The sequence below is a fragment of the Mesoplodon densirostris genome, chromosome 13, assembly GCF_025265405.1.
Source record: "Mesoplodon densirostris isolate mMesDen1 chromosome 13, mMesDen1 primary haplotype, whole genome shotgun sequence".
NCBI classification, from domain to species: Eukaryota; Metazoa; Chordata; class Mammalia; order Artiodactyla; family Ziphiidae; genus Mesoplodon; species Mesoplodon densirostris.
In genome coordinates, this window is record NC_082673.1 from 57,164,900 (window position 1) to 57,190,237 (window position 25,338).

The following is a 25,338-nucleotide window of genomic DNA, read 5'->3' on the forward strand; positions in this document are numbered from 1 at the left end:
GTTTAATATAGGTTTATTTTTAATTATCCAGTTTGGATTCATTGGGCTTCTTAGGTGTGAGGCTTAATATCTTTTGGCAATTCTGTAAAATTCTCAGCCATTTTTTTTCTTTGTTTCTTTTTTTGGGGCTGTATCTGGTCTTAGTTGCATCATGAGGGTTCTTTGTTGTAGTGCGCGGGCTTCTCTCTAGTTGTGGCATGTGGGTTTTTCACTCTGTAGCTGTGGCGCATGGGCTCCACAGCGTGTGGGCTCTGTAGTTGTGGTGCGTGTGGGCTGTCTCGTTGAGGCATGCGAGCTCAGTAGTTGTCATGCACGGCCTTAGTTGCCCCGCGGCATGTGGGATCTTAGTTCCCTGACCAGGTATCGAACCTGCATCCCCTGCATTGGAGGACGGATACTTTACCACTGGACCACCAGGGAAGTCCCTCAGCCATTATTTTTTAACAATATTACCTCTTCTTATTCATTAGTAACTCCCTCTGGAATCTAATTAGGTATATGTTTGTTCTTCTTACTCAGTCCTCATATTTCTTAACATCATTTTAACTGTTTTCTTTCATTTTTCTATCTCAGATACATTCTAAATTATCTTATTGTATTTCTTCTATTTTATTAATTTTCTCTTCAGCTATATCTAATCTGCTATTTAACCTGTCCAATGAGTTTTTTACTTCAAAAACTAAATCTGTCATTTCTGTAATTTCTATTTTTCTTTACAATGTGTTCTTTGCTGATACTTTCTCATTGTTTGTTCCCCTTCATGATTGCATACTTTTGTATTTTAAACGTTTTCTACATAGCTGTTTTTTAAAAAAAATATTTATTTGGTCTTAGTTGCGGCAGGTGGACTCCTTAGTTGCGGCTCGCCAGCTCCTTAGTTGCGGCTCGCCAGCTCTTTAGTCGTGGAGTGTGAACTCTTAGTTGCGACGCATGTGGGATCTAGTTTCTGGACCAGGGATCGAACCCAGGCCCCCTGCCTTGGGAGCATGGAGTCTTAACCACTGCGCCATCAGCGAAGTCCCCATAGCTGTTTTTCTGTATTCAAGTATCTTCAGTGCTTCAAAGTCTAAACTTGTTTGTTCTTTTTTCTGGCTCTTGCTCACTTGCCTTCTGCAGTGCTTGCTGATTTTTTTTTGTTATGGGACTCATTCACAGATCTTAATTTGTGGCTGTTATGTTACAATAAATTGGAGACTTTTTTCAAAGAGAAAAATTTATTCTGCATTTTGCTAGCGGCTATAAGGATGTTCCTCAGCAAGAAAATCTAAAGCTCATCTACCTCTCTTTTCTGTTGTGCCCATTTTGAGAATCCCAGTTATATTCTCCCTCGTGTCACCTGCACCTGTTTTTTAATGTTCCCTTTTCAAAAGTCTTTTTAGTAATTATTTTGGTGTTTACGTCCACGTTTTTAAATAACTTGGCTTTTCTTGCTCTTTCTTGATTGTTCATTTTACAGCGTTATTCATTGCTGTCTTATTGTGGAAAATGATATTGGCTAACTTTTACCCTCTTCAGCTCCCATCACACATTCCTCTTATGTACCCATACTCCCAGTAATCAAATGTATGTTATTGTTGTATTATACATTTGATTAATCAATGGATTCATTTTTTTCAGAATTTACATAGTTCTGTCTGTAGATATTATTCATGGTACAGTCATGTTTACCCTATGGTTAGTTATCCTTTCCTTTATAACATTTGTTTTTCCTGTATTTAATAATTGTTTGTTGTTTCGAAATTTTCCATGTACTTGTCACCAATTCACTAGTGTCATCCTGGGTCACTTTTTTCCTGTGTTGGATCCTTTGTCTTCTGGATCCCAAAGTTTTTTTCTTGTGGTAATTCCTTCTTTTGATGAAATACATTCTTTAGTGTTAACCACGTATTATTTTGGTGTCTTTAATATTTATGTGATATTATTTATAAAATATTGTGGGCTCATGTGACAGCAAGCAGTTCATAGTAATCTAAATCTAAATGTAATTTTATTTCTGTATATGGATTTTAGAAAAGTCTTTTAACTTTTATGGTTAAATTATGTATTCTTGAATTTAAATGAATTTTTGAACTCTATTTAAATGTGTTCAACACATTTCTTTAAAATAAAAAGGATTTTTTCATATTTCAGCCCAAATTCTGTTTATCACCTAGTAACATATTTTGATAGAATGAGTTGTTATAAAACAAGAACACTATTCAAATTAGCTGTTGCTATATAGACTCATATATCTAGATACTGTATTTTTGTTAGTTTGTGGAGTTGATAGTCTCTGGCATAATAGAGCTGTTAGAATTATTTGAAAACTGGATATAATTTTGGGAAAGTCTTATTTTATTTTCCTTAATATAATATAGCATGTTAAGCCTTTATTCTGTATACTAGTGGTATTTGAGAAATAGGAGAATTTAGGTTCTTATGAGGAATCTGCATGCTATTACAGGAAAAAATATATATTAAATTGTATTTTCCAGTTGACTTCAGTTATGACCCCCCTGTTTTGCAGTCATCTTGTATTTAGCTTCTCCCCATCATTCCTTTCTGATATGTGTATTTGAGTGAATCATTGCTCACTAGCACATGCTTTGTTACATGGAAGGAGGGATTGCTTATGTTGTCTCAGCATGTTGCCTAGGAATCTATACCGATTTTGGGTTCCTGGGAGAAGTAGCAATGTAAAGTAGAACAGGAGTACACATGGCAAATTTTGTTTGAAAATTCTGTGCAAAGCTTTGAAAAAGGAGGAAATTTCTCTTTTGCTTGCTTTCTCTCCTCCATCCTTGTATCTCAGTCTCTTTGTGGTTCACTTTTCATAGGACTTGATATTAATACTAATTATACTAATTGTACTAGATGTTTTAATTATCTGCAATATTATAGAACAAATGGGCTTTTTTCAACTAACCTGAGAACCTGTCTACCATTTATTGTGATTATTTTTTCAGCTCCTACCACGTGGAAGGTACTTTTTCAGATGCTGGAGATAACAGTTGAGAGCAAAGCTGACTAATATCCCTTCCTTCATATTCTATACATCCTAGTGGAGCTAATACTATTTTTATCAAAAAATATATGTAGAAATATAGAAATATATGCAAAATCTTATTTACAGATATACATGACCTGCCCCACATAAATTAAGAATGGGATATTCTGCTTTAGTTAAGTTTATGTGAGCTACTTTTTATTAGAGAGGGACAAAAATGTTTTAGTTAGTAGGATGGAATTGCAACTTGTTACACTTCAGTCTTTGTGTTTCATGTCAGAATGTTAGCCTGCATTTCATCTAGGCAGCTCTCTCTCTTTGCTTCTGAACACTTAAAGCTGTAATTTACAGTGATTTATTAAGTGGTTATAATAATGCTTCCTTTCATATCATGAATTAGTTCTGTAATGTAAACAAGAAAGGGAGATAATATTCCCTTCTCATAGCCAATATAGAAGTTGCTGTTTGCCTAAAAAATAAAGTTTATTACTATTTTTAAAGGCAAATGCACATTTAATGAGATATAATTCACATTCCATAAAGTACATTATTTTAAAGTGCATAATTTAGTGGTTTTTAGTATATTTGCAAGGTTGTACAACAATCCACCATTTTCTAATTACAGAACATTTTCATCACTCCCAAAAGAACCATATATCTACTAGCAGTTATTTCCCATTCTTTGCTCCCCCCAGGCCCCAGCATCCACTGATCTACTTTTTTCTTCATGGTTTTGCCTGTTCTGGCCATTTCATGTAAGCAGAATCGTATAATACATGGTTTTCTGTAACTGGCTTGTTTCACTTAGCATGTTTTCAAGGCTTATCCATGTTATAGCATGTATCAGTACTTCATTCCTTTTCATGGATAAATAGTTTTCCATTGTGTGATTCTACTACATTTTGCTAATCCATTCAGCAGTTCATCATGGACATTCATATTTTCCCACTCTTCGGCTATTGTGAATAATGCTGCTATGCAAATTTGTGTACAAGTTTTTGCGTGGATATTTGATTACAGTTCTCTTGGTATATACCTAGGAATAGAATTGTTGGGTCATATTGTAACTGTATATTTTGCTTTCTGAGGAAATGCCAGACTGTTTTCCAAATTATTTGCACTATTTTATGTTCCCACCAGCAATGTATGAAGGTTTGAATTCCTCCACATCCTTGGCAACACTTACTGTTGTTCATCTTTTTTATTATGGCTCTCCTACTTATTGGTGTAAAGTGACATCAAGCTTATTATTTTTACGAGGAATGTAACAATTTAAAAAACTTGTTTTTTAGGTGCCGTACTTCTTTGTAATGTACAAGGACTAGCAGTTAATATTGACCCTATCTTATACACCTGGCTCATTTATCAACCTCAGAAGCGAACCAGTAAACATATGCAGCAGGTGAGAGGTTTTTATAATTCTCTAAATAATTTTTTTTCTTATTTGTTAGAGTTATATATTTCTTCTGTTGATTTTGTTTATAGAGGTACCAGAATTCTTCTACCCCTTTCAAGCAATTCTATTCTTTAATTTCTGTACAAGAAATTACAGTTCAAAGTAGAGTTGCATTGATTGTTAAAGGGACTTAGTCTACAATTGCTTGTAAAGCAGATACTTTAGAGAGACTAGGTTAGGTAGTCCTATTTTACTGGCTTATTTTCCCTCATAGTGCCTACATGTTTGTTCTCAGAGTGTCCAATACATAATAATTGCTTAGGAAATGTTAGCTTTCATTTTCATTATCTCTACATTTCTTCTTCATCTGTAGGTTTATTTAACAAACATGCATTGAGTGTGCCTAACTCTGGTGTTGGGATGGTTGGTGCAAAAGACTTGGGATATGTGTGTGTTTAAAGGGGTCTAAATTACAAAGCAAAAGGAGCTAATTGTAGTCTCCTGAATACTTACGTGTAATTCTCTATGTATATCATGATACTTAAATGTAATTCTGACAGATGGGTTTTATTATTCCTATTTTAAAGATGAAGAAACTGATGCTTATTGAGATTAACTTACCTATTTTCACACATCTAGTATTCTCAGAACTAAGAATTTTTTTTAACATCTTTATTGGAGTATAATTGCTTTACAGTGGTGTTAGTTTCTGCTTTATAACAAAGTGAATCAGTTATACATATACATATGTTCCCCTATCTCTTCCCTCTAGAACTAAGAATTCTTGAGGCCAAATTTATGTGATATTGAATTGCATTTTCCCATTGACTTAATTGTAATTTTATAACATTCTACTTGGAATAGCTTTGTATTTTTTTTCTGAGGTAACTTAAAGCTAATTTATAGGAGAAAAGTATATAATTTTATATTTACATAAGACCATAAAAATTAACTAAAAAAGTGCAACCCTTGTCTCAAGGAGCATCTTTTTAAAAGTTTTTCTTCATTTTGTCCTAATTTCATTTGAAACTTCTGCCATCCCTTCTCCATTTCATGCTTCCTTTTATCAAATACATACAGAATACAGTGCAGTATGCTAGGTACTGGGGCTATAGAAACAGAAATCATGGTTGAGAATATCCCTTCCTCTAGAGGTATTTAGTGTATTTGAGAATGTGAAGGAATATAGTAGTAATGCCATTCTTGGTACCTCCCTTGGTACCCATAGGGGATTGGTTCCAGCCCTCCCTCCCCTGTGGATACCAAAATCCACGATGCTTAGGTCCCTTGGTGTAGTACAGTTGGCCCTCTGTATCCTCGGATTCCAGATCAACAGAGGGCTGACTGTAATTTCTATGTTAGATGTATTTACAGGAGTATATGAAAACATAAAAGGAAACATTCTCATGATCAGGTGAGGATGGGTGTTAGAAGGAGGAATTGACAATTGAGCTGAGCATCATAAAAGTAAGCCAGACAAGGAAGGTTGTTCTAGACTAAACTGTGAACAGAGGCAAAGACGATGGAGTAACCTGGCAAGAAAGGGACCTTCAGTGTTTCCAGGATAGAGCCAAGTGTTCTTATAGAGACTGGTAGAAATTGAGAACCAATTCATAAAAGATTTTATTTGTAATGGTAAGTGTTTGAGACTTTATCCCAAAGGGTACAGAGGAAGTATAGGAAACTAATAAAAATAGACTTGGATTTTAGAAAGTTTACAAAATACGGAGTATGAGTAATGGAGAAGTTAAGACTAATGGCAGGGACAATTTGAGAAAAATTTAGTTGTAAACTTTTTTTTTTTTACTGAGATATAATTGACATATAACAGTATATTAATTTCAGGTAGCAACATAACAATCCAATATTTGTATATATTGCAGAATCACCACTATAAGTCTAGTTAACATCCATCACCACACATAGTTAAATAATTTTTTCCCTTGTGATGAGAAAAGATTTACTCTCCTAGTGACTTGCAAATATACAATACATATTATTAACAATAGTCATCATATTGTACACTACATTTTATAACTGGAAGTTAGTACTTTGCCTTTACCCATTACACACACCCCTCCCCCAATCCCCCTGTCTCTGGCAAACACCCTCTCTTCTTTGTATGTAGAGTTTGATGTTTTGGGTTTTTGGGGTTTAGTTTTGTTTAGATTCCACATATAAATGTGGTATTTGTCTTTGTCTGACTTAGCAGAATGGCCTCAAGGTCCATCCATGTTGTCACAAATAGCAAGATTTTCTTATTTTTTAGGGCTGCATAATATTTCATTGTATTATAAATTTTTCATTGGTTATTTTATAAGTGATGCAGTTATCTCCAGTACACCATAGATATCCCTGAATGTCAGGTAGCGTTATATCAGCTTAAGTAAATTATACATTTGTTTGATTGATACCAACTACCTTCAAAGATTTTGACTTTTTATTTTGTTTTTATTATATTGTTTCATAAGTATTTTTAAGTTAAATATAAATATATATATTTCTCTAAGTTCAAAACTAGTAGTTTTCATTTAAAAGATAAACTAACAAATAAATACCCATAATCCTAATCATTCAGTTACAAATAATATTGGGATAAATATCTTCATATTTGCATTTTTCTTTAATTATTCACTTAGAATATATTTTTAGAAGTGTAACTAGTAACTTTAGGCATGTGGTTTAGCATATTTTAAGGCCTTTGTAATAGTGCCAGTTTGCTTCCAGAATTGGTGAACAGTTTATATTTTTGTCAGCACTTTATAGTATTACTATTTTGCTACAGTTCAGCATATCTCAAAAATATGCTTTGAAAATGCCTTTAATCTACTATTTCAGTTCTACATTTTCTCCAACATGGAAAATTGAGAGTATAGTTGAACCCTATGACCTTATTGCCCAGTTTCAACACTTATCAACCCATAACTAATCATCTTCACTTTTAAAATCTGTTGTGTGGAAAAAGGCTAGTATTCAGTAGTGGTGAAAATGTAGAAAATGGATGAATTCATATATTACTCTTCTGAGTGAAAAGTAATAAATTTGTCAGTGTCTAATAAAATTACACATGACTGTAGCCTATGACCCCAAAATTTCACTTTTTGATAGAGCTGTGTTCTTACAGTGACATTCATATGAGCCTAAGGAGTCATGTATAAGCCTGTCCCTGCAGAATTCTTTGCAATGGTGTAAAATTGGAGACAACCTAAATGACTGTCTCTAACGAAGCAGATAAATAAAGCATGGCATGTTAACATGATGTATTATTTTTTTGTTAAAAATTATTCAATAGGTTTTAGTATGGAAGTCTCAAAATTCTTTTTAATGCAAAAATCAGTTTCCCAAGGACATATGCAATATGAGAGTACTTATTATATTTTTCCCAAACCACCCTGCATATATTACGTACTATATATTATCTATTACATATCACATATTATATATAGTATATATTATATATAAACTATATATATGGCATATGTGTAAGTAAATATGGGTGTAAAAAATTAAAGGATTGTATCAATATCATAATAGTGATTGACTCTGGGAGGGAATGGGCAGTTAGCAATCAGAGGGGATTTTAGCTTTATCTGTAATATTTTACTTTTCTCCTTAAAAAAAGCAAATATGATAAATTGTTAATTGCCAGTAATTATTGGTTATAATGAAAATATGGATGTTCTTTTATTCTTCATTAGTTCCTATATTTTTACATTTATTAAATTAATAATAAAGGAAAATTTTATAGGAAGAGGGACAAAAGGCTTTTTAGGTATTTTGGGACCACGGGATATTGATGGGGCAACAATAGGACAGATATGGGACGAGGGTACAATGGAAATTTGGGGGAATATCCCGTACCAGAAGGCAGAAGAATGTAAGCAGAGCAACAGGCGGTTGCTAAAAATAAATGCTCCTTCTTTTGATATTTTTGACTGGGGTAGTCATATTTCCAAAAAAGCGGTGGGAATCACTCATCTTTTACATTTTTTCCAGTATCTCTTCATGCCTGACATGTAGGAACTATATTAGCAATCATTCAGCAAATATTTATGAAGAGTCTCTATTGCTCACTGTTAAAGGTATTTTGGATACAGCTGTGTAGAAGACACGTAAGAGCCTTGCTCTCTTGTTAGAAAGGGTTTTTATTTGGCCTTTTACTACATTTTTACCGATGTGAAAATGCACCCAGAGTCTCAACCACCAAAAGAAAGATTTTTCGTTTGTTTGTTGTTGGGTATTTCCAATATCATAGCTTCCATCAATCTCATCTTTCACCTATTGTGCATGAATTAAATATCACACTATACAGCACAGAAGTTTTCTGTAATTACATATTATGTATTAATTTTGATTCTAAACTTGGTCCTAACTTCTTTGAGTGCTTCATCAATTCCAGGTTTATAAATGATATCCAGGAAATTCAAGGTATTATGGAATCACTAAATGTTAGAGCATAAAGGGATTTTCTAGTGGACATCTCCACCCCCTTGTTTTATAGATGAGCAAGTTTAAATTAGACTCAGCATTTCTTATCTAGCTCTTAAATATTATTTCCTATTTAGATTTGTAAAAATATTATCAGTTTGACTAAATGCTTAACATGAAAGCAGATATTCTATGTTGTGGTGTTTCCCACAATATACTTAATCTTTCATTTTCTCATTATCAGTTTTCTTGTCCATTTACTCACCCTAGGGAACAACTTGTAAAATAATTTGGCTTTTTTTCCACTATATTATATGGTTATATAATGAACCTATGTTCTCATTGAAATATTTATTCATAATTTAAATAATATTAAATAGTTACCATAAGTTGGCTGAAACTTAAAGTTGGATCTATAAAAGTGTGGATGTTGTAGTGTTGAGGGTAACATTGGACCACACTCCAGCCTAACCAACCCCCTCCAGATTCACCATCTGATGCAGCTGTATCACAGTTATCATCTGTTGTTTCCCAAGCTGCAATTTCCTCCTCAATTTGTGGCTAAAACCCAACATTTGATGATTGTTTTCCACTCAGTTCAACATTGATCTTTGATCCTGAAGCAAACTTAAAAATAACTTTTTTTTTTTTGGCCAAAAATCTGACAAGATTGTATTGGGCGTCATCAGCAGTAACATCAGACTTTATTTCAGTGAATAAAGATGAAACAGCTGCTTTATTGTCCAGCTCAGCACTCATGCATTCAATAGGATCGTAATGTTTTCCAGCTTTCTTTAACTATAGATATTTTTCTGTGCTTTCTAAATACGCTGTGGATATCACTTTGTCAGACACAATATAGAGATTTTCAGCAATTCTCAAAAAAAATTGGATTGTCCATATTAACATGTACCTAATCAGTTTATAGAAGTACTTGCCTAAAATATCATTTTATAAGGATAACTTTTCATTTACTAGTGATCATAATTTTCAAAGTTAATTTTAGTTTTGATTTGCCTCTAACATGTTACCTTTATACTTCTTACTAAAATTTACGTTAAATTTTAATTAATTCCAAGCTCTCTTGGTTTTCGCACAGAATTCTAATTTAAAATTGAAATTGTTAAATATTCCTGTGTGAGTATGTGTGAGAGACAGTGACCAAGAGGGAGGGCAAGAGAGATTGACTGATTCATTGATTTAAAATAATAAAGCCCCATGTATAGCATGAGGTATGCAGTCAATTATAATATCTTTGTATGGTGACAGATGATAACTAGACATATCATGGTGATCATTTTGTAATGTACAGAAATATCAAATCACTGTGTCATGCACTTGGAACTAATATAAAGATGTACCTCAATGATACCTCAATTGAAAGCAAAATATGTAGACACTGGGGGAAAATTTATCAAAATGCAAAAAAATGGTTATCTCTGGGTGGGTGGGGATTATGGGTGATTATTAATTAAAAATGAATAAAGCCTCAACCACAACATGTGATGGACTTTCTTCAGTGATGCTCTGTTTAACCTTCTCTGCTTAAGAAATAGTAAATAATTCAGTTTTTCATTTGACTCTCTCCAGCAGCCTGTGATAGCTGTTCCTCTTGTTATGCCAATTAGCAGAAGGAAGGAGGATGAGGTGTCTGTTGGAAGTGCGCCCTTGGCAAAGCAACAATCATATCAGGCCTCTGAATATGCCAGCAGCCCTATAAAAACAAAAACAATAACAGGTATGTGTCAAGAATTCTAAAGGGTCTGTGATTTCACCCTACCTCTAAGCTAAGAAGTTATCCAGGCCATAATTTCATGAATGCTGCCCAGAGACCCAAGAATCCTGGAGTGGAGACAAAGGACTTTATTATCGATAGCATTAGCAGTTACCGAAGTATTAGCATTTTTTTGTGTCCCTGCCCTAAGCCTAATTCCTACAGGATGGCACAAAGAGGGCCAAGTGATACCTGTGTACAGTGGATTATATTACAGGAGAGGAACCTGAACCTTTATAATGGGTAGAAATTATGCCTGCCATTTTCTCTAGTGGGAGGCCCTATATGTACCTTACAAGACTGTAAGCAAACCTGCTCTTTGTTCAGAAGGAAGACAATATCTTTGTCTTCTGAGGCTGTACACTGTACAGATATCCTTGAAAATAACGTTGGGAACAAAGGCATTGACTGCCTCTATTTGTAAGACAGGCAAAAAACACAAGAGACCCATGGAAAATCATCTCCCAATAATATCATTATGTTCCTTCTTAAAGTGAATTCTTGCAATCCACCCTACATCTCAGTCTTCTTTCATCCCCCCTCTGTTGGTTAGCTAGATCACCTATGCAGATATAAAACATAAATATTCTTCCATAAAACAATTTCTTTTATTTCCTTTTTTGTAATTAAAAAACCCACTTTTTTATTGTTTTATTTATTTAAAAAATTTTTTTAACATCTTTATTGGAGTATAATTGCTTTACAATGGTGTGTTAGTTTCTGCTTTATAACAAAGTGAATCAGTTATACATATACATATGTCCCCATATCTCTTCCCTCTTCGTCTCCCTCCCTCCCGCCCTCCGTATCCCACCCCTCTAGGTGGTCACAAAGCACCAACCGAGCTGATCTCCCTGTGCTATGCGGCTGCTTCCCACTAGCTATCTATTTTACGTTTGGTAGTGTGTATATGTCCATGCCACTCTCTCACTTTGTCCCAGCTTACCCTTCCCCCTCCCCGTGTCCTTAAGTCCATTCTCTAGTAAGTCTGTGTCTTTATTCCTATCTTGCCTCTAGGTTCTTCATGACCATTTTTTTTTACATTCCATATATATGTGTTAGCATATGGTATTTGTTTTTCTCCTTCTGACTTACTTCACTCTGTATAACAGACTCTAGGTCCCTCCACCTCACTACAAATAACTCAATTTCATTTCTTTTTATGGCTGAGTAATATTCCATTGTATATATGTGCCACATCTTCTTTATCCATTCATCTGTTGATAGACTAAGATCAGGAACAAGACAAGGTTGCCCACTCTCACCACTGTTATTCAACATAGTTTTGGAACTTTTAGCCACAGCAGTCAGAGAAGAAAAAGAAAAGGAATCCAAATCAGAAAAGAAGAAGTTATGATTTCATTTTAAGTAGTGTTTTAAATTTCTAATGTTTTCCCTTAGATATTCAGCTTTATTCCATATAACTCATATATCCCTAACCATATTAAAAAATGTTTTATATTTTCAGTAACTCGAAAACACTTACTTAATATCTATAATGGGCAAGATTCTGTTGTAAGTAATTTTGAGGGTAGGAATATTAATAAGACATGATCCCTGCCCTTAAGGAATTTAAAATATGATTGTATACACAAGGAAGTTCAAGCTAACATTTGTGGTTTAGAAGAAAAGTTAGTTTCCTTACCATATTTAAAAACAACAGCAGTAAAAATGCTAACATACATTTTTGTGGTGTTTTATACATAACTATTATTCTGTGTTCTATTACTTTTCTTAAAATAGGATGTTACGTTTATTTTGTAGAATCATTAGATTTCCACCTGTCAGTATCCACAAGCCTTTTGATATGTTGAGATTTTCTTTACCAATTGATAAAAATGCTTTTGCTTATTTTTTGTATCATAGGAAGATGATCTGTAACTTGTATTGATTTTTTAATATAAAATTAGATATTTCCTTTAGATACCATGCTAGGTTTCAGACTTTAGATCTCTTGAACTGGTAGGTTACATAATGGTTTATAAATATCACCTCTTAATAAGATAAAATAAGTGTCCACTAAGTATCAATTGGTAAAAATAAGTTTAATTTTATATGCATATTAGCCACATATTCTGACCTCCTGCTTTACTATTTAGTCCAGTTTTTAAAATCACACTTGATAATTGATGTAAAGTAATTGTTAAGGATGAGTAAAGATGACAGAAAATACTTATGATTTAAATGAAATTACATGACAGAACTATGTAGAAAATATCATAGATTTTAGAATGCATTTGCTATGCATGGAGAAGTTTCATAGATAAATTCGCATCTCGTATCTGTTACCTATCAATTCATGAATGATATCGGTTAATATCTGAGATTTATTTTGCTTTCATATACTTTCCCACTTAATTATAAGAAATTAATATTTTATTTTGAAGAAATTAAGAAAAACTCCAAACATATTTTCTCATCAGTAATTATTACTTTATAATCTAAAAACATAAACACATTATTCTTTTTTTAAATTTTATTTATTTAGTTTTTAAATTTTATTGGAGTATAATTGATTTAAAATGTTATATTATTTTCAGGTGTACAGCATAGTGATTCAGTTATACATATACATATATTCATTCTTTATTAGATTCTTTTCCCATATAGGTTATTACAGAATGTTGAGTACAGTTCCCTGTGCTATACAGTAGGTACTTGTTGTTTATCTATTTTATATATAGTAGTGTGTGTGTGTGTGTGTGTGTGTGTGTGTGTGTGTGTGTGTGTGTGTGTGAAACTCCTAATTTATCCCTCCCCCCCCCACATTTCTCCTTTGGTAATCATAAGTTTGTTTTTGAAATCCGTGAGTCTGTTTCTGTTTTGTAAATAAGTTCATTTATATCATTTTTTAAAATAAGATTCCACATATGAGTGATGTCATATGATATTTGTCTTTGTCTGACTAACTTCACTCAGTATGATAATCTCCAGGTCCATCCATGTTACTGCAAATGGCATTATTTTGTTCTTTTTTATGGTTAATATTCCATTTTAAATATGTACCACATCTTTATCCATTCCTCTATTGATGGACATTTAGGTTATTTTCATGTCTTGGCTATTGTAGATAGTGCTGCAATGAACATTGGGGTGCATGTATCTTTTTGAATTATGGTTTTCTCTGGATACATGCCCAGGAGTGGGATTGCTGGATCATATGGTATCATCTCACACTGGTCAGAATGGCCACCATGAAAAAGTCTACAAACAATAAATGCTGGAGAGGGTGTGGAGATAGGCGAACCGTGCTACACTGTTGGTGGGAATGTAAATTGGTACAGCCACTATGGAGAACAGTATGGAGGTTCCTTAAAAAACTAAAAACAGAAGTAACATATGATCCAGCAAACAACACATTATTCTTTATTTCAAATTAAAAATGTGAACTGTGGTTCTTTGCATTTGAGTTGTGGATATTTGCTTTTTCTGTCTTTAGTGTTTCCCCATCTCTAGAACCCTTAGGTTATATATCCTGTAGGTATTTTCCTTATAGGTGAGGATGTCTATATATCACCAGATATTTACTCAAGCCAGCATAACAATGAACAGTTAGCAAATTGATGCCTGTGCTTGCTTGTTTTTGGACTGTGGGCATTTGTAGAAAGTAAAAATCCCTGGGTATAACATTTCTTCTTTATGACCAATGTATCTTGCCCCTTGGATGCCACCATTTTCTCTTCTTTAGAAGGCTTGTTGGTATTGTTCTCTCTTTTCTTGAGAATGCTCTGTACTAATCATTTCCTTTATTTAGAATTACGTTTCAAAATTTTCTGTTTTATTTTTAATTAAAGTATACAGTTCCTGTTTTGGTTTTAATTTAAAAATGCTTTATGAGTCCTTTGAATTTGTATCTACTTCTAAATGTGGTTATCACTATTTTAATTATTACTTACATTGTATCATAAGCTATAATGAATTTGGTAAGATATTCATAGCCTTTTACAAACCTTTTTTCTTGTTGTTTTTGTTTTACTTTTACCATCTTAACTTTTTTAAGCATACAGTTCAATTGTGTTAAGTTTACAGATGGTCCCCAACTCATCATCTGTTTGACTTACAGATTTTCGACTTTATGATGGTGTGAAAGCAATATGCATTCAGTAGAAACCATACTTCGAATGTGAATTTTGATCTTTTCCCATGCTAGCGATATGAGGTGGGATTCTCTGGTGGTGCTGGGCAGGGGCAGTAAGCCACAGCTTTCAGTCAGCCATGCAACCACCAGGGTAAACAACCAAAACACTCACAACCATACGACCATTTTGTTTTTTACTCTCAGTACAGTATTCAGTAAGTTACATGAGTTATTCAATTATATAGTATAAAATAAGCTTTGTGTTTGATAATTTTGCCCAACCGTAGGCTAATATAAGTGTTCTGAGCACATTTAAGGTAGGCTAGGCTAAGCTCTGAAGTTCAGTAGGTTAGGTGTATTAAATGCATTTTCAACTTAAGATATTTTCACTTTATGATGGGTTTCTCAGGACATAACCCATTGTAAGTTGAGGAGGATGTGTATTCACATTGTTGTGGAATGCACGTTTTAATTTTTTAACTGAATTTTACAAGTGGAGAAATGTGTTAATTTATGCTTGAATTCTTATTAAAATAATTTTAAGTTTTTACATTCTCAACCTAAGGTCCGAAGTTGGTCTTAAATTCATCCCCAAGTTATGTAGTAGTACTGGCACATGAAGACTGAGGCTTGGTGATATTGCACTGGGCTTGATTTTGCTTTTTAATTATTCATCAAGAAGCAGACATCCTCTTCCAATCTCAATTAACCAATCTTAAGTAGCTGGCTGCAGGGGGAACATGTGCTTGATGGCTGGAAATGTGTTGACAGCAGAACAGCACTATTTCAGTGATATAGGCACGTAGGGCAGGCCAAGCCAGAATAAAAGCATGTTTCACATGAAGATAATGTATTATCACAAAATTCTAAATGATCTTCTAGAGAATCTGTATATCCTTCAAAACAAGGAAACCACTAAAAACTATGACATCTGTTTACCCTATGTTATGGAAATATTTTGGACATTAAATTGGAACTCTTGATGAAAATATGTGTAATGGAGACGAAAACTTTAAAAAGCAGGATCATTCATAAATGATAGCTCTTTAAAAAATACTAGCTATTTTTTTTTTTTTTTCTTTTTGCGATATGCGGGCCTCTCACTGTTGTGGCCTCTCCCGTTGCGGAGCACAGGCTCCGGATGCGCAGGCCCAGCGGCCATGGCTCACGGGCCTAGCCGCTCCGCGGCACATGGGATCCTCCCAGACCAGGGCACGAACCCGTATCCCCTGCATCGGCAGGCGGACTCTTAACCACTGCGCCACCAGGGAGGCCCAATACTAGCTATTTTTATCTTACATGTTTATATATTACCTCTTAAGTCTAAAGCACTGTAAGTACACAGTTAAAATAATAGAAGGCCTTTTAATTTGACTCCTTAAATAACACCAAGACAATAGTAAATGAAGATTTGATAATTGATGTAAATTTTAGTAGATAATGCCACAAATTAAACGTATAGAACTTAAGCTTCTGACTCTGATGGAGGAACAGGGACTAGATTTATATTCCTGTTGTTAATAACTAATAAACTGGTCAAAATATATGGGAGAACAAAAAAAGTTTCTAGACATCGGACAGTAGGCAGTACAGTACTGTGATCCCTCATAGAAGGGAAACAAATGAGTTGAGCCCTAGGATTATCCTGGCTTTTTGACTGAAGGCACTTTCCAGACCACAGAGCAGGGTGGGTTGTATCAAGCTGAACTCAGCTGTCTTGCTGAATTGAGGTTTAGGGAAGCAAAGGGATTGAAGTACAAGGAGGCAGAGATGACTGGAAATTATGGGACAGAGTTTCAGAGAGAGAAAGCTATGAGCAAAGGAGCTTCAGAGATCAGTGATAGATTTCTCCTTGAGTATTTGCTGAATAGTAAGTTGTGCCCGAATAGGATGAGACTCCTCAAAGTTGGGCAAAGGATGATCAAGGACCTATGGTCTGAATGATTCCCAGAGCTCACACATGGCTAAAAGGCATTCAGGTTCCCACTGTGCTTAGTTCACAATTCCAACTGACCATTCGGGACATTCAGTGAAGACCCCAAGAAGATGACACCTCAGTAGTGGAGCTAAACTTTCCATAGAGTAAAGCCTACCTAAACTCATCTTAAACACACTTTAAAAAAGCCTCTGAAGAAACCAAAACAGTGAGTGAGTTTACTGCTGGCCAAATGAAGCCCAGTGCTATTAAGAGGAACACAACAAGATCCAGATATGTAACAACTTAGAAGTCACAGTGTCAAGCATCCAACCCAAAACTATTATAGATGCAAAGAAGCCGGCAACTTTGACAAGGAGGAAAACTAGCAATAGAAATAAACTGAGAAATGACAGATGATAGCATTAGCAGGTATATTAAATACTTATACATTAAAACAGGTACTATAACTGTTCAGATGTTTGAGGAAAGATGAATACAATTTGGAGAGAAATAGAAGATATAAAAAGGAACCATGCCCAACTCTAGAGATGAAAAATATAATATCTGATATCAGAAACTCACTGGGTGGAATTAGCAGTAAAGTAGACATTGCAGAAGAAGAAATAATAAACTTGAAGACATAGCAATAGAAACTTGCCAAATTGAAGTACAAAAAGAATAAAGGGGAAAAATGTACAGAGCTTTAGTGAACTGTCAGGTGATAATTAATGTTGTCACAGTAGATCTCACTAAAATTTCATATGTGACTAGATACTTGAAGCAGGTGAGGGAGTGAGGCATGTGGATATCTGTAGAAAACTCATGTGGGATTATATGTATCTCTAGGAAATTGGACATACATATAATCCCACATACCCCTTCACTTAATAATTAAGGAGACTGAGTCTTTAAGAGGTCAAGCAACTTACCCAATGTTAGAAAATAGTTAATGGTACTTTTTAAAAATGAAAGTTCCAGGTTATAGTAGTCATTTTGTGATTATTAGCTGCCTCTTTCATTCCTGAATGGCATAACCAGCCTTAAAATGAGGTCTATGTAAAAATTCCTCTCTAAAACCTAATATATAACCAGCCAACTTCAGAGTGTCTTTTTCTTTTTTTTTCCTTTTTTTTTTTTTGTCAAAGGAATTGTTCTAAATTTTCAGCCCAGTTCCATTGGACTAAGCTAGTTAAGAATTTTGTGTCAGAGCTACCAACGTGGATATACCAGGAAACAACTCACCTCTGTGATGAGCATGGAGGTTCTTCCTGGCTTTAATCGGGTGTCACTTCAATGGTGCAGTTCCTGGCATAAACTCCAAAGTGAAACACTACTCCTGACATGTTTTTTCTTCCCTGATATGTCCTTAAATATATCCTGGAGTCATTCATGCTTCCAACAAAATTAAACTAAATATTTATGATGTTTCAGATATTTAAAGTTTTTGTCCAGCATATGGAAATTCTATTTTATTCAGTTCTCAAAGAGATAAATATGAAAAATCCTGAAATTTGAAAAGCACTTTGTTACTTTGTTTATGTTACAGATAGTGAAAGTTTTCAGACTTCCTTTTTTTTTTTTTAAAGAATCTTTCTTTTGACAATGAACTTGGGCTATTATGTAGAATATTTCTAATTATGTTTTTTTCTGACCTGATTTCAAAATATAGTATTTTTAAACTAAGCAATAATTTAACTGTAACTTTTAAGATTGTATTAAGTTTGGCTGAAGGTATCAGAAAACCCTCAATAACAGTGATTTAAACAAGATTGAATTTTTTTTGAAAATATATGGAAATAATGTAATTTATCAAGGACTCGTATCCAAAATATATACAGGACTCTCAAAATTCAATAATTAGAAAACAGACAACCCATTAAAAAATTTTAACAAAATTTTTGAACAAGCACTACACCAGTAAAGTTATATATATGGTACATAAGCACAGAAAAAGATGCTCAACATCAGTAGTCACCAGGGAAATGCAAATCAAAACCACAATGAGCTACCACTACACACCCTCCAGAGCAGACAAACTTAAGAAGACTGACCATACCCAACACTGGTGAGGATATACAGCACCTAGAAGTGTCATATACAGCTGGTACAACTGTAACATAACAAAGTCACTAACAGTTTGGTAGTCCCTAAAAAAATTAAACATATATCGACTTATGATATCCTTTCAGTATTTACCTAAGAGAAATGAAAGCATGTGTCCATACAAAGACTTATATTTAAATGTTCATAGCGGCTTTTTTTTTTTAAAAAAAAGAAAACAAGATTGAATTTTATGTCTCTCATGTGAAAGCTTTGAGTAGGCATACAGAGGTGTTAAGGTTCTCTAAGATCAGGTACTATCTTATTCCCCATGGGTGGCCTGTGTTGCCAGGCTTGCCTTATGGTCCACAATGGATGCTTCACCCATTTATCATATCTGCATTTCGATGAGTGGGAAATGAGTAAAGAGGGCTCTTTTATTTCTTTAAATATTGTACAGAAGTTGCACCCTTCACTTTTGCTTCACTTCTCTTGGCCAGAAATTCATCACATGATCATATGTAGCTATGCAGGGGTCTCAGGATGGTAGTCTCTATTCTTTAAGGCCACACACCTGGCCAAAACGTATGGCTTTTAACTAAGAAAAAAAGGGAGAATAGATATTAGAGGTTATTTAGCTGTCTTTGCCACAACAACTTAAAATAGAATGTTACAAGCTGAGTTTTAGAAGAGAAATAGGAAATAAACATTTTTCTTTTAGTGGGGATACCATAAGACATATCTGGTAAAAGTATTTTCATGTCTGAGGTGTGGTTTAGGTTTTTCTCAATGAGAGATAACAGGTTTGGGAGGCATCACCATATGGATTGTAGTCAAAGCCATGGAGTACATGATCTCTCAGGGAGACCATGCACAGCAAGATGAGAAGAAAGCCCAGAATTAAATTCTGAGCAACTTTTCATTAAAGAGTAAGGAATAGGAGCCAATGGAGAAGATTGAGAAGCTTCATTCTGAGAAGTAGGCAACAAAGGAACATAAGATATATATATATATATATATATATATATATATATATATATATATATATATGACACAAATGAAAAGTTTCAAAAAGAGGGTGTCTAACTGCATGATATGCTGTAAAGTCATCAAGATCAATGAGGCTGAAAATTTTTAATTGGCCAAGGTCAGTTGGCCAGAGGAGCTTTCGTTGTTAGGGGATGAATGGGAGTTGAGCATGTAGGGATAGCCTCTGTATACCACTCTTTCAGGAAATTGGACTCTGCAGAAACTTGAGTATGTCAGTAGCTACAGTGAAGCAAACAAGAGTGAAGAAAAAATTAGAGCAACAGTAAAGTTTGGAATAATTTATATAGTCAGATCACAGGTCAGGTAGAATGTAAGATCTTATAAACAGATACAAGATTTAACAGATAATTGCCACTTCCTCTGAGAAAGAGGTAAGAAGATAAAGTATATACCATTATATGTCAGTTTAGTTAATTTTATCTCCACAAACAAGTATTTATGCAGGGTAAGTATTGTTGTCTTTGCACTGTTGCAGAGAATGTAAGAGATTAGGAAATGTATAATTTTTTCAAGTCATGCTCCTTGTTTTTCACATGCAAGGAATATGTTCCTTATACGAAAACAGGACATGACATTACACTTTACCTTCAGTTATTTTTAATCAGTTTAATATATTACTCCAAGTTTGAAATTTCTTCATCTTAAAAAAAAAGTCATTCTATCCAAGGCAGTATAACTTGTAGGATGGTTTTAAGGAGGGGGATTTCCAATTTTTGCTAGTAATATTTGCCCCTGAAGGCACTGATGTATTTTGTATTCTAACTTTTAATAATTGTGGATTATAAGTAAAATGGGTCATACCAATATAGTTATCCATCTAAAAATGTTTAATCAATCCTTAATTTGATTAAGCTTGAATGTTGAGCAGGTATGTTCCTAATTATAGTGTGGAAATAGTATTACTGTACAAGAAATACACTTTTGTGGATTTATGTATATTAGAAGTAGCTCACTTTAATCATGTAGCTTAGCATAAAATTCCATTCCTTTGTGATTAACTAGATATCTAGTTTCATTGGAAAATATTAAAGCATGAGAGTACACACTAATGCATAATATGTAATTGATTTTATTCTCTCAGGAGTAAAATATGGTTTAAAAAACATTTTCCCCTTATGGAATAGAGAAAGGTTTAAAATGCATTGAATGGGACTTTCATGATGGCAGAGGAGTAAGACGTGGAGATCACCTTCCTCCCCACAGCTACATCCGAAATACATCTACATGTAAAACAACTCGTACAGAACACCTACTGAACGCTGGCAGAAGATATCAGATTTCCCAAAAGGCAAGAAACTCCCCACGTACCTGCTTAGGTGCAAAAGAAAAACGAAAAAATAGAGGCAAAAGAATAGGGATGGGACATGCACCTCTGAGAGGGAGCTGTGAAGGAGGAAAAGATTCCACACACTAGGAGGCCCCTTCACTGGTGGAGATGGGGAGGTGGGGGGGAGGGAAGCTTCGGAGCATGGAGGAGAGCTCAGCAACAGGGGTGCAGAGGGCAAAGTGGAGAGATTCCCGCACAGAGGATCGGTGCCAACCAGCACTCACCAGCGCGAGAGGGTTGTCTGCTTACCTGCCGCAGCGGGTGGGGGCTGGGAGCTGAGGCTCGGGCTTCGGAGGTCAGATCCCAGGGAGCAGGCTGGGGTTGGCTGCGTGAACACAGCCTGAAGGGGGCTAGTGCCCCACAGCTAGCTGGGAGGGAGTCCGGGAAAAAGTCTGGAACTGCCTAAGAGGCAAGAGACCACTGTTTAGGGGAGCGCGAGGAGAGGGGATACAGAGCACCGCCTAAATAAGCTCCAGAGACGGTGTGAGCCACGACTATCAGTGCGGACCCCAGAGACGGGCATGAGATGCTAAGGCTGCTGCTGCAGCCACTAAGAAGCCTGTGTGCAACCACAATCACTGTCCACACCTCCCCGCCCTGGAGCCTGTGCAGCATGCCACTGACAGGATCCTGTGATACAAGGACAACTTCCCCGGGAGAACACATGGCATGCCTCAGGCTGATGCAACATCATGCCAACATCTGCCTCCGCAGACTAGCCCCGCATTCCAATCCCCTCCCTCCCCCCAGACTGAGTGACTCAGAGCACCCTAATCAGTTGCTCCTTTAACCCGCTCCTGTCTGGGCGAAGAACAGATGACAGAGGACGACCTACACACAGAGGCAGGACCAAATCCAAAGGGGAACCCCAGGAACTGTGCAAACAAGAGAAAGGGAAATTTCTCCGAGCAGCCTCAGGAGCAGCGGATTAAATCTCCACCATCAACTTGATGTACCCTGCATCTGTGGAATACCTGAATAGACAACGAATCATCCCAAAATTTAGGCAGTGGACTTTGGAGCAACTGTAGACTTGGGGTTTGCTTTCTGCATCTAATTTGTTTATGGTTTTGTGCTTATCTTAATTTAGTATTTAGATCTTATTATCATTGGTAGATATGTTTATTGATTTGGTTGTTCTCTTCCTTTGTGTGATTTTGTCTGTATAGCTTTGCTTTTACCATTTGTCCTAGGGTTCTGTGAGTCGTGGGTTTGTTTTTTTTTTTTCCAGTGTAGTTTTTAGTGCTTGTTATCATTGTTGGATTTGTTTTTTTTTTGGTTTGGTTGTGCTATTCCTTCTTTCTTTCTTTTTATTTTTAATTTCTTTATTTTTAATAATATTTATTTTATATTTTATATTTTAATAACTATTTTATTCCTTCCTTCCTTTTTTTTTTTTTCTCCCTTTCTGCCTAAGCCGTGTGGCTGACAGGGTCTTGGTGCTCTGGCCGGGTGTCAGGCCTGAGCCTCTGGGGTGGGAGAGCCGAGTTCAGGACATTGGTCCACCAGAAACCTCCCCCCTCCATGTAATATCAAACAGCAAAAGCTCTCCCAGAGCTCTCTATTTCAACACTAAGACCCAGCTCCACTCAGCAACCAACAAGCTACAGTACTGGACACCCTATGCCAAACAATTAGCAAAACAGGAACACAAACCCACCTATTAGAAGAGAGGCTGCTTAAAATCATACTAAGTTCACAGACACCCCAAAACACACCACCAGACGTGGTCCTGCCCACCAGAAATACAAGATTCAGCCTCATCCACCAGAACACAGGTACCAGTCCCCCCCACTAGGAAGCCCACACAACCCACTGAACCAACCTTACCCACTGGGGCCAGACACCAAAAACAGCAGGAACCATGAATCTGCAGACTGCAAAAAGGAGACCCCAAACACAGTAAATTAAGCAAAATGACAACACACAGAAACACACAGCGGATGAAGGAACAAGGTAAAAAAACCCACCAGATCAAACAAATGAAGAGGAAATAGGCAGTCCACCTGAAAAAGAATTCAGAGTAATGATAGTAAAGATGATCCAAAATCTTGGAAGTAGAATGGAGAAAATACAAGAAACGTTTAACAAGGACATAGAAGAACTAAAGAGCAAACAAACAATGATGAACAACACAATGAAATTTAAAATTCTCTGGAAGGAATCAATAGCAGAATAACTGAGGCAGAAGAACAGATAAGTGACCTGGAAAATAAAATAGTGGAAATAACTACCGCAGAGCAGAATAAAGAAGAAAGAATGAAAAGAATAGAGGACCGTCTCAGAGACCTCTGGGACAACATTAAATGCATCAACATTCGATTTATAGGGGTCCCAGAAGAAGAGAAAAAGAAAGGGACTCAGAAAATATTTGAAGAGATTATATTTGACAACTTCCATAATATGGGAAAAGAAATAGTCAATCAAGTCCAGGAAGTGCAGAGAGTCCCCTACAGGATAAATCCAAGGAGAAACATGCCAAGACACATACTAATCAGACTATCAAAAATTAAATACAAAGATAAATATTAAAAGCAGCAAGGGAAAAGCAAAGAGTAACATACAAAGGAATCCCCGTAAAGTTAACAGCTGATCTTTCAGCAGAAACTCTGCAAGCCATAAGAGAGTGGCAGGACATATTTAAAGTGATGAAAGGGAAAAAACTACAGCCAAGATTACACTACCCAGCAAGGATCTCATTCAGATTTGACGGAGAAATTAAAACCTTTACACACAAGCAAATCTAAGAGAATTCAGCACTACCAAATCAGCTTTATAAAAAATCCTAAAGGAATTTCTCTAGGCAGGAAACACAGGAAAAGGAAGAGACCTACAGTAACAAACCCCAAACAATTAAGAAAATGGTAATAGGAACATACATATTAATAATTACCTTAAATGTAAATGGATTAAATGCTCCAGCCAAAAGACATAGACTGGCTGAATGGATAAAAAAACAAGACCCATATATATGCTGTCTACAAGAGACCCACTTCAGGCCTAGGGACACATACAGACTGAAAGTGAGGGGATGGAAAAAGATATTCCATGCAAATGGAAATCAAAAGAAAGCTGGAGTAGCAATTCTCATATCAGACAAAACAGACTATTACAAGAGATAAAGAAGGACACTACATAATGATGCAACAGATGAATACAGGAAGAAGATATAACAATTGTAAATATTTATATACCCAACATAGGAGCAGGATGTCAATACATAAAGCAAATGCTAACAGCCATAAAAGGGGAAATCGGCAGTAACAGAATAATAGTAGGGGACTTTAACACCCCATTTTCACCAATGGACAGATCATCCAAAATGAAAATAAATAAGGAAACACAAGCTTTAAATGATACATTAAACAAGCTGGACTTAATTGATATTAATAGGGCATTCCATCCAAAAACAACAGAATGCAATTTCTCCTCAAGTACTCATGGAACATTGTCGAGGATAGTTCATATCTTCGGTCACAAATCAAGCCTTGGTAAAATTAAGAAAATTGAAGTTGTATCAAGTATCTTTTCCGACCACAATGCTATGAGACTAGATATCAATTACAGGAAAAAATCTATAAAAAATACAAACACATGGAGGCCAAACAATACACTACTAAATAACGAAGAGATCACTGAAGAAATCAAGAGGAAATCAAAAAATACCTACAAACAAATGAAAATGAAAATACAATGACTCAAAACCTATGGGATGCAGCAAAATTAGTTCTAAGAGGGAAGTTTATAGCAGTACAATCCTACCTCAAGAAACAAGAAATATCTCTAATAAACAACCTAATCTGACACCTAAAGCAGCAGTTAGAGAAGCAAGAACAAAAGCAATCAGAGAAGGAAACAGAAATAAGAACCAAAAAACCCCAATGTTAGCAAAAGGAAAGAAACCATAAAAATCAGATCAGAAATAAATGAAAAAGAAATGAAGGAAACGATAGCAAAGATCAGGAAAACTAAAAGCCGGTTCTTTGACAAGATAAACAAAATTAATAAACCATTAGCCAGACTCATCAAGAAAAGGAGAAGACTCAAATCAATAGAATTAGAAATGAAAAAGGAGAAGTAACAGCTGACACTGCAGAAATACAAAGGATCATGAGAGATTACTACAAGCAGCTATATGTGCCAATGAAATGGACAAGTTGGAAGAAATGGACAAATTCTTAGAAAAGCACAACCTTCCTGAACTGAAACAGGAAGAAAGAGAAAATATAAACAGACCAAACACGAGCACTGGAATAGAGACTGTGATTAAAAATCTTCCAACAAACAAAAGCCCAGGACCAGATGGCTTCACAGGCGAATTCTATCAAACATTTAGATAAG

General features: G+C 35.3%; 1 protein-coding gene across 10 annotated transcripts in view; it reads left to right on the top strand.

Annotated features, from left to right (window-relative positions):
- Positions 1 to 25,338, top strand: part of VPS13B (vacuolar protein sorting 13 homolog B) — a 791,444-nt gene that overhangs the window by 305,769 nt on the left and 460,337 nt on the right. For 9 of the 10 annotated variants that reach the window (XM_060116054.1, XM_060116052.1, XM_060116058.1 and 6 more), the window contains 2 exons: positions 4,279 to 4,388; positions 10,401 to 10,548. In XM_060116054.1, coding sequence (XP_059972037.1) covers positions 4,279 to 4,388; positions 10,401 to 10,548 — 258 coding nt within the window. The remainder of the gene's footprint in view (positions 1 to 4,278; positions 4,389 to 10,400; positions 10,549 to 25,338) is intronic. The other variant, XM_060116057.1, reaches the window with a different exon arrangement.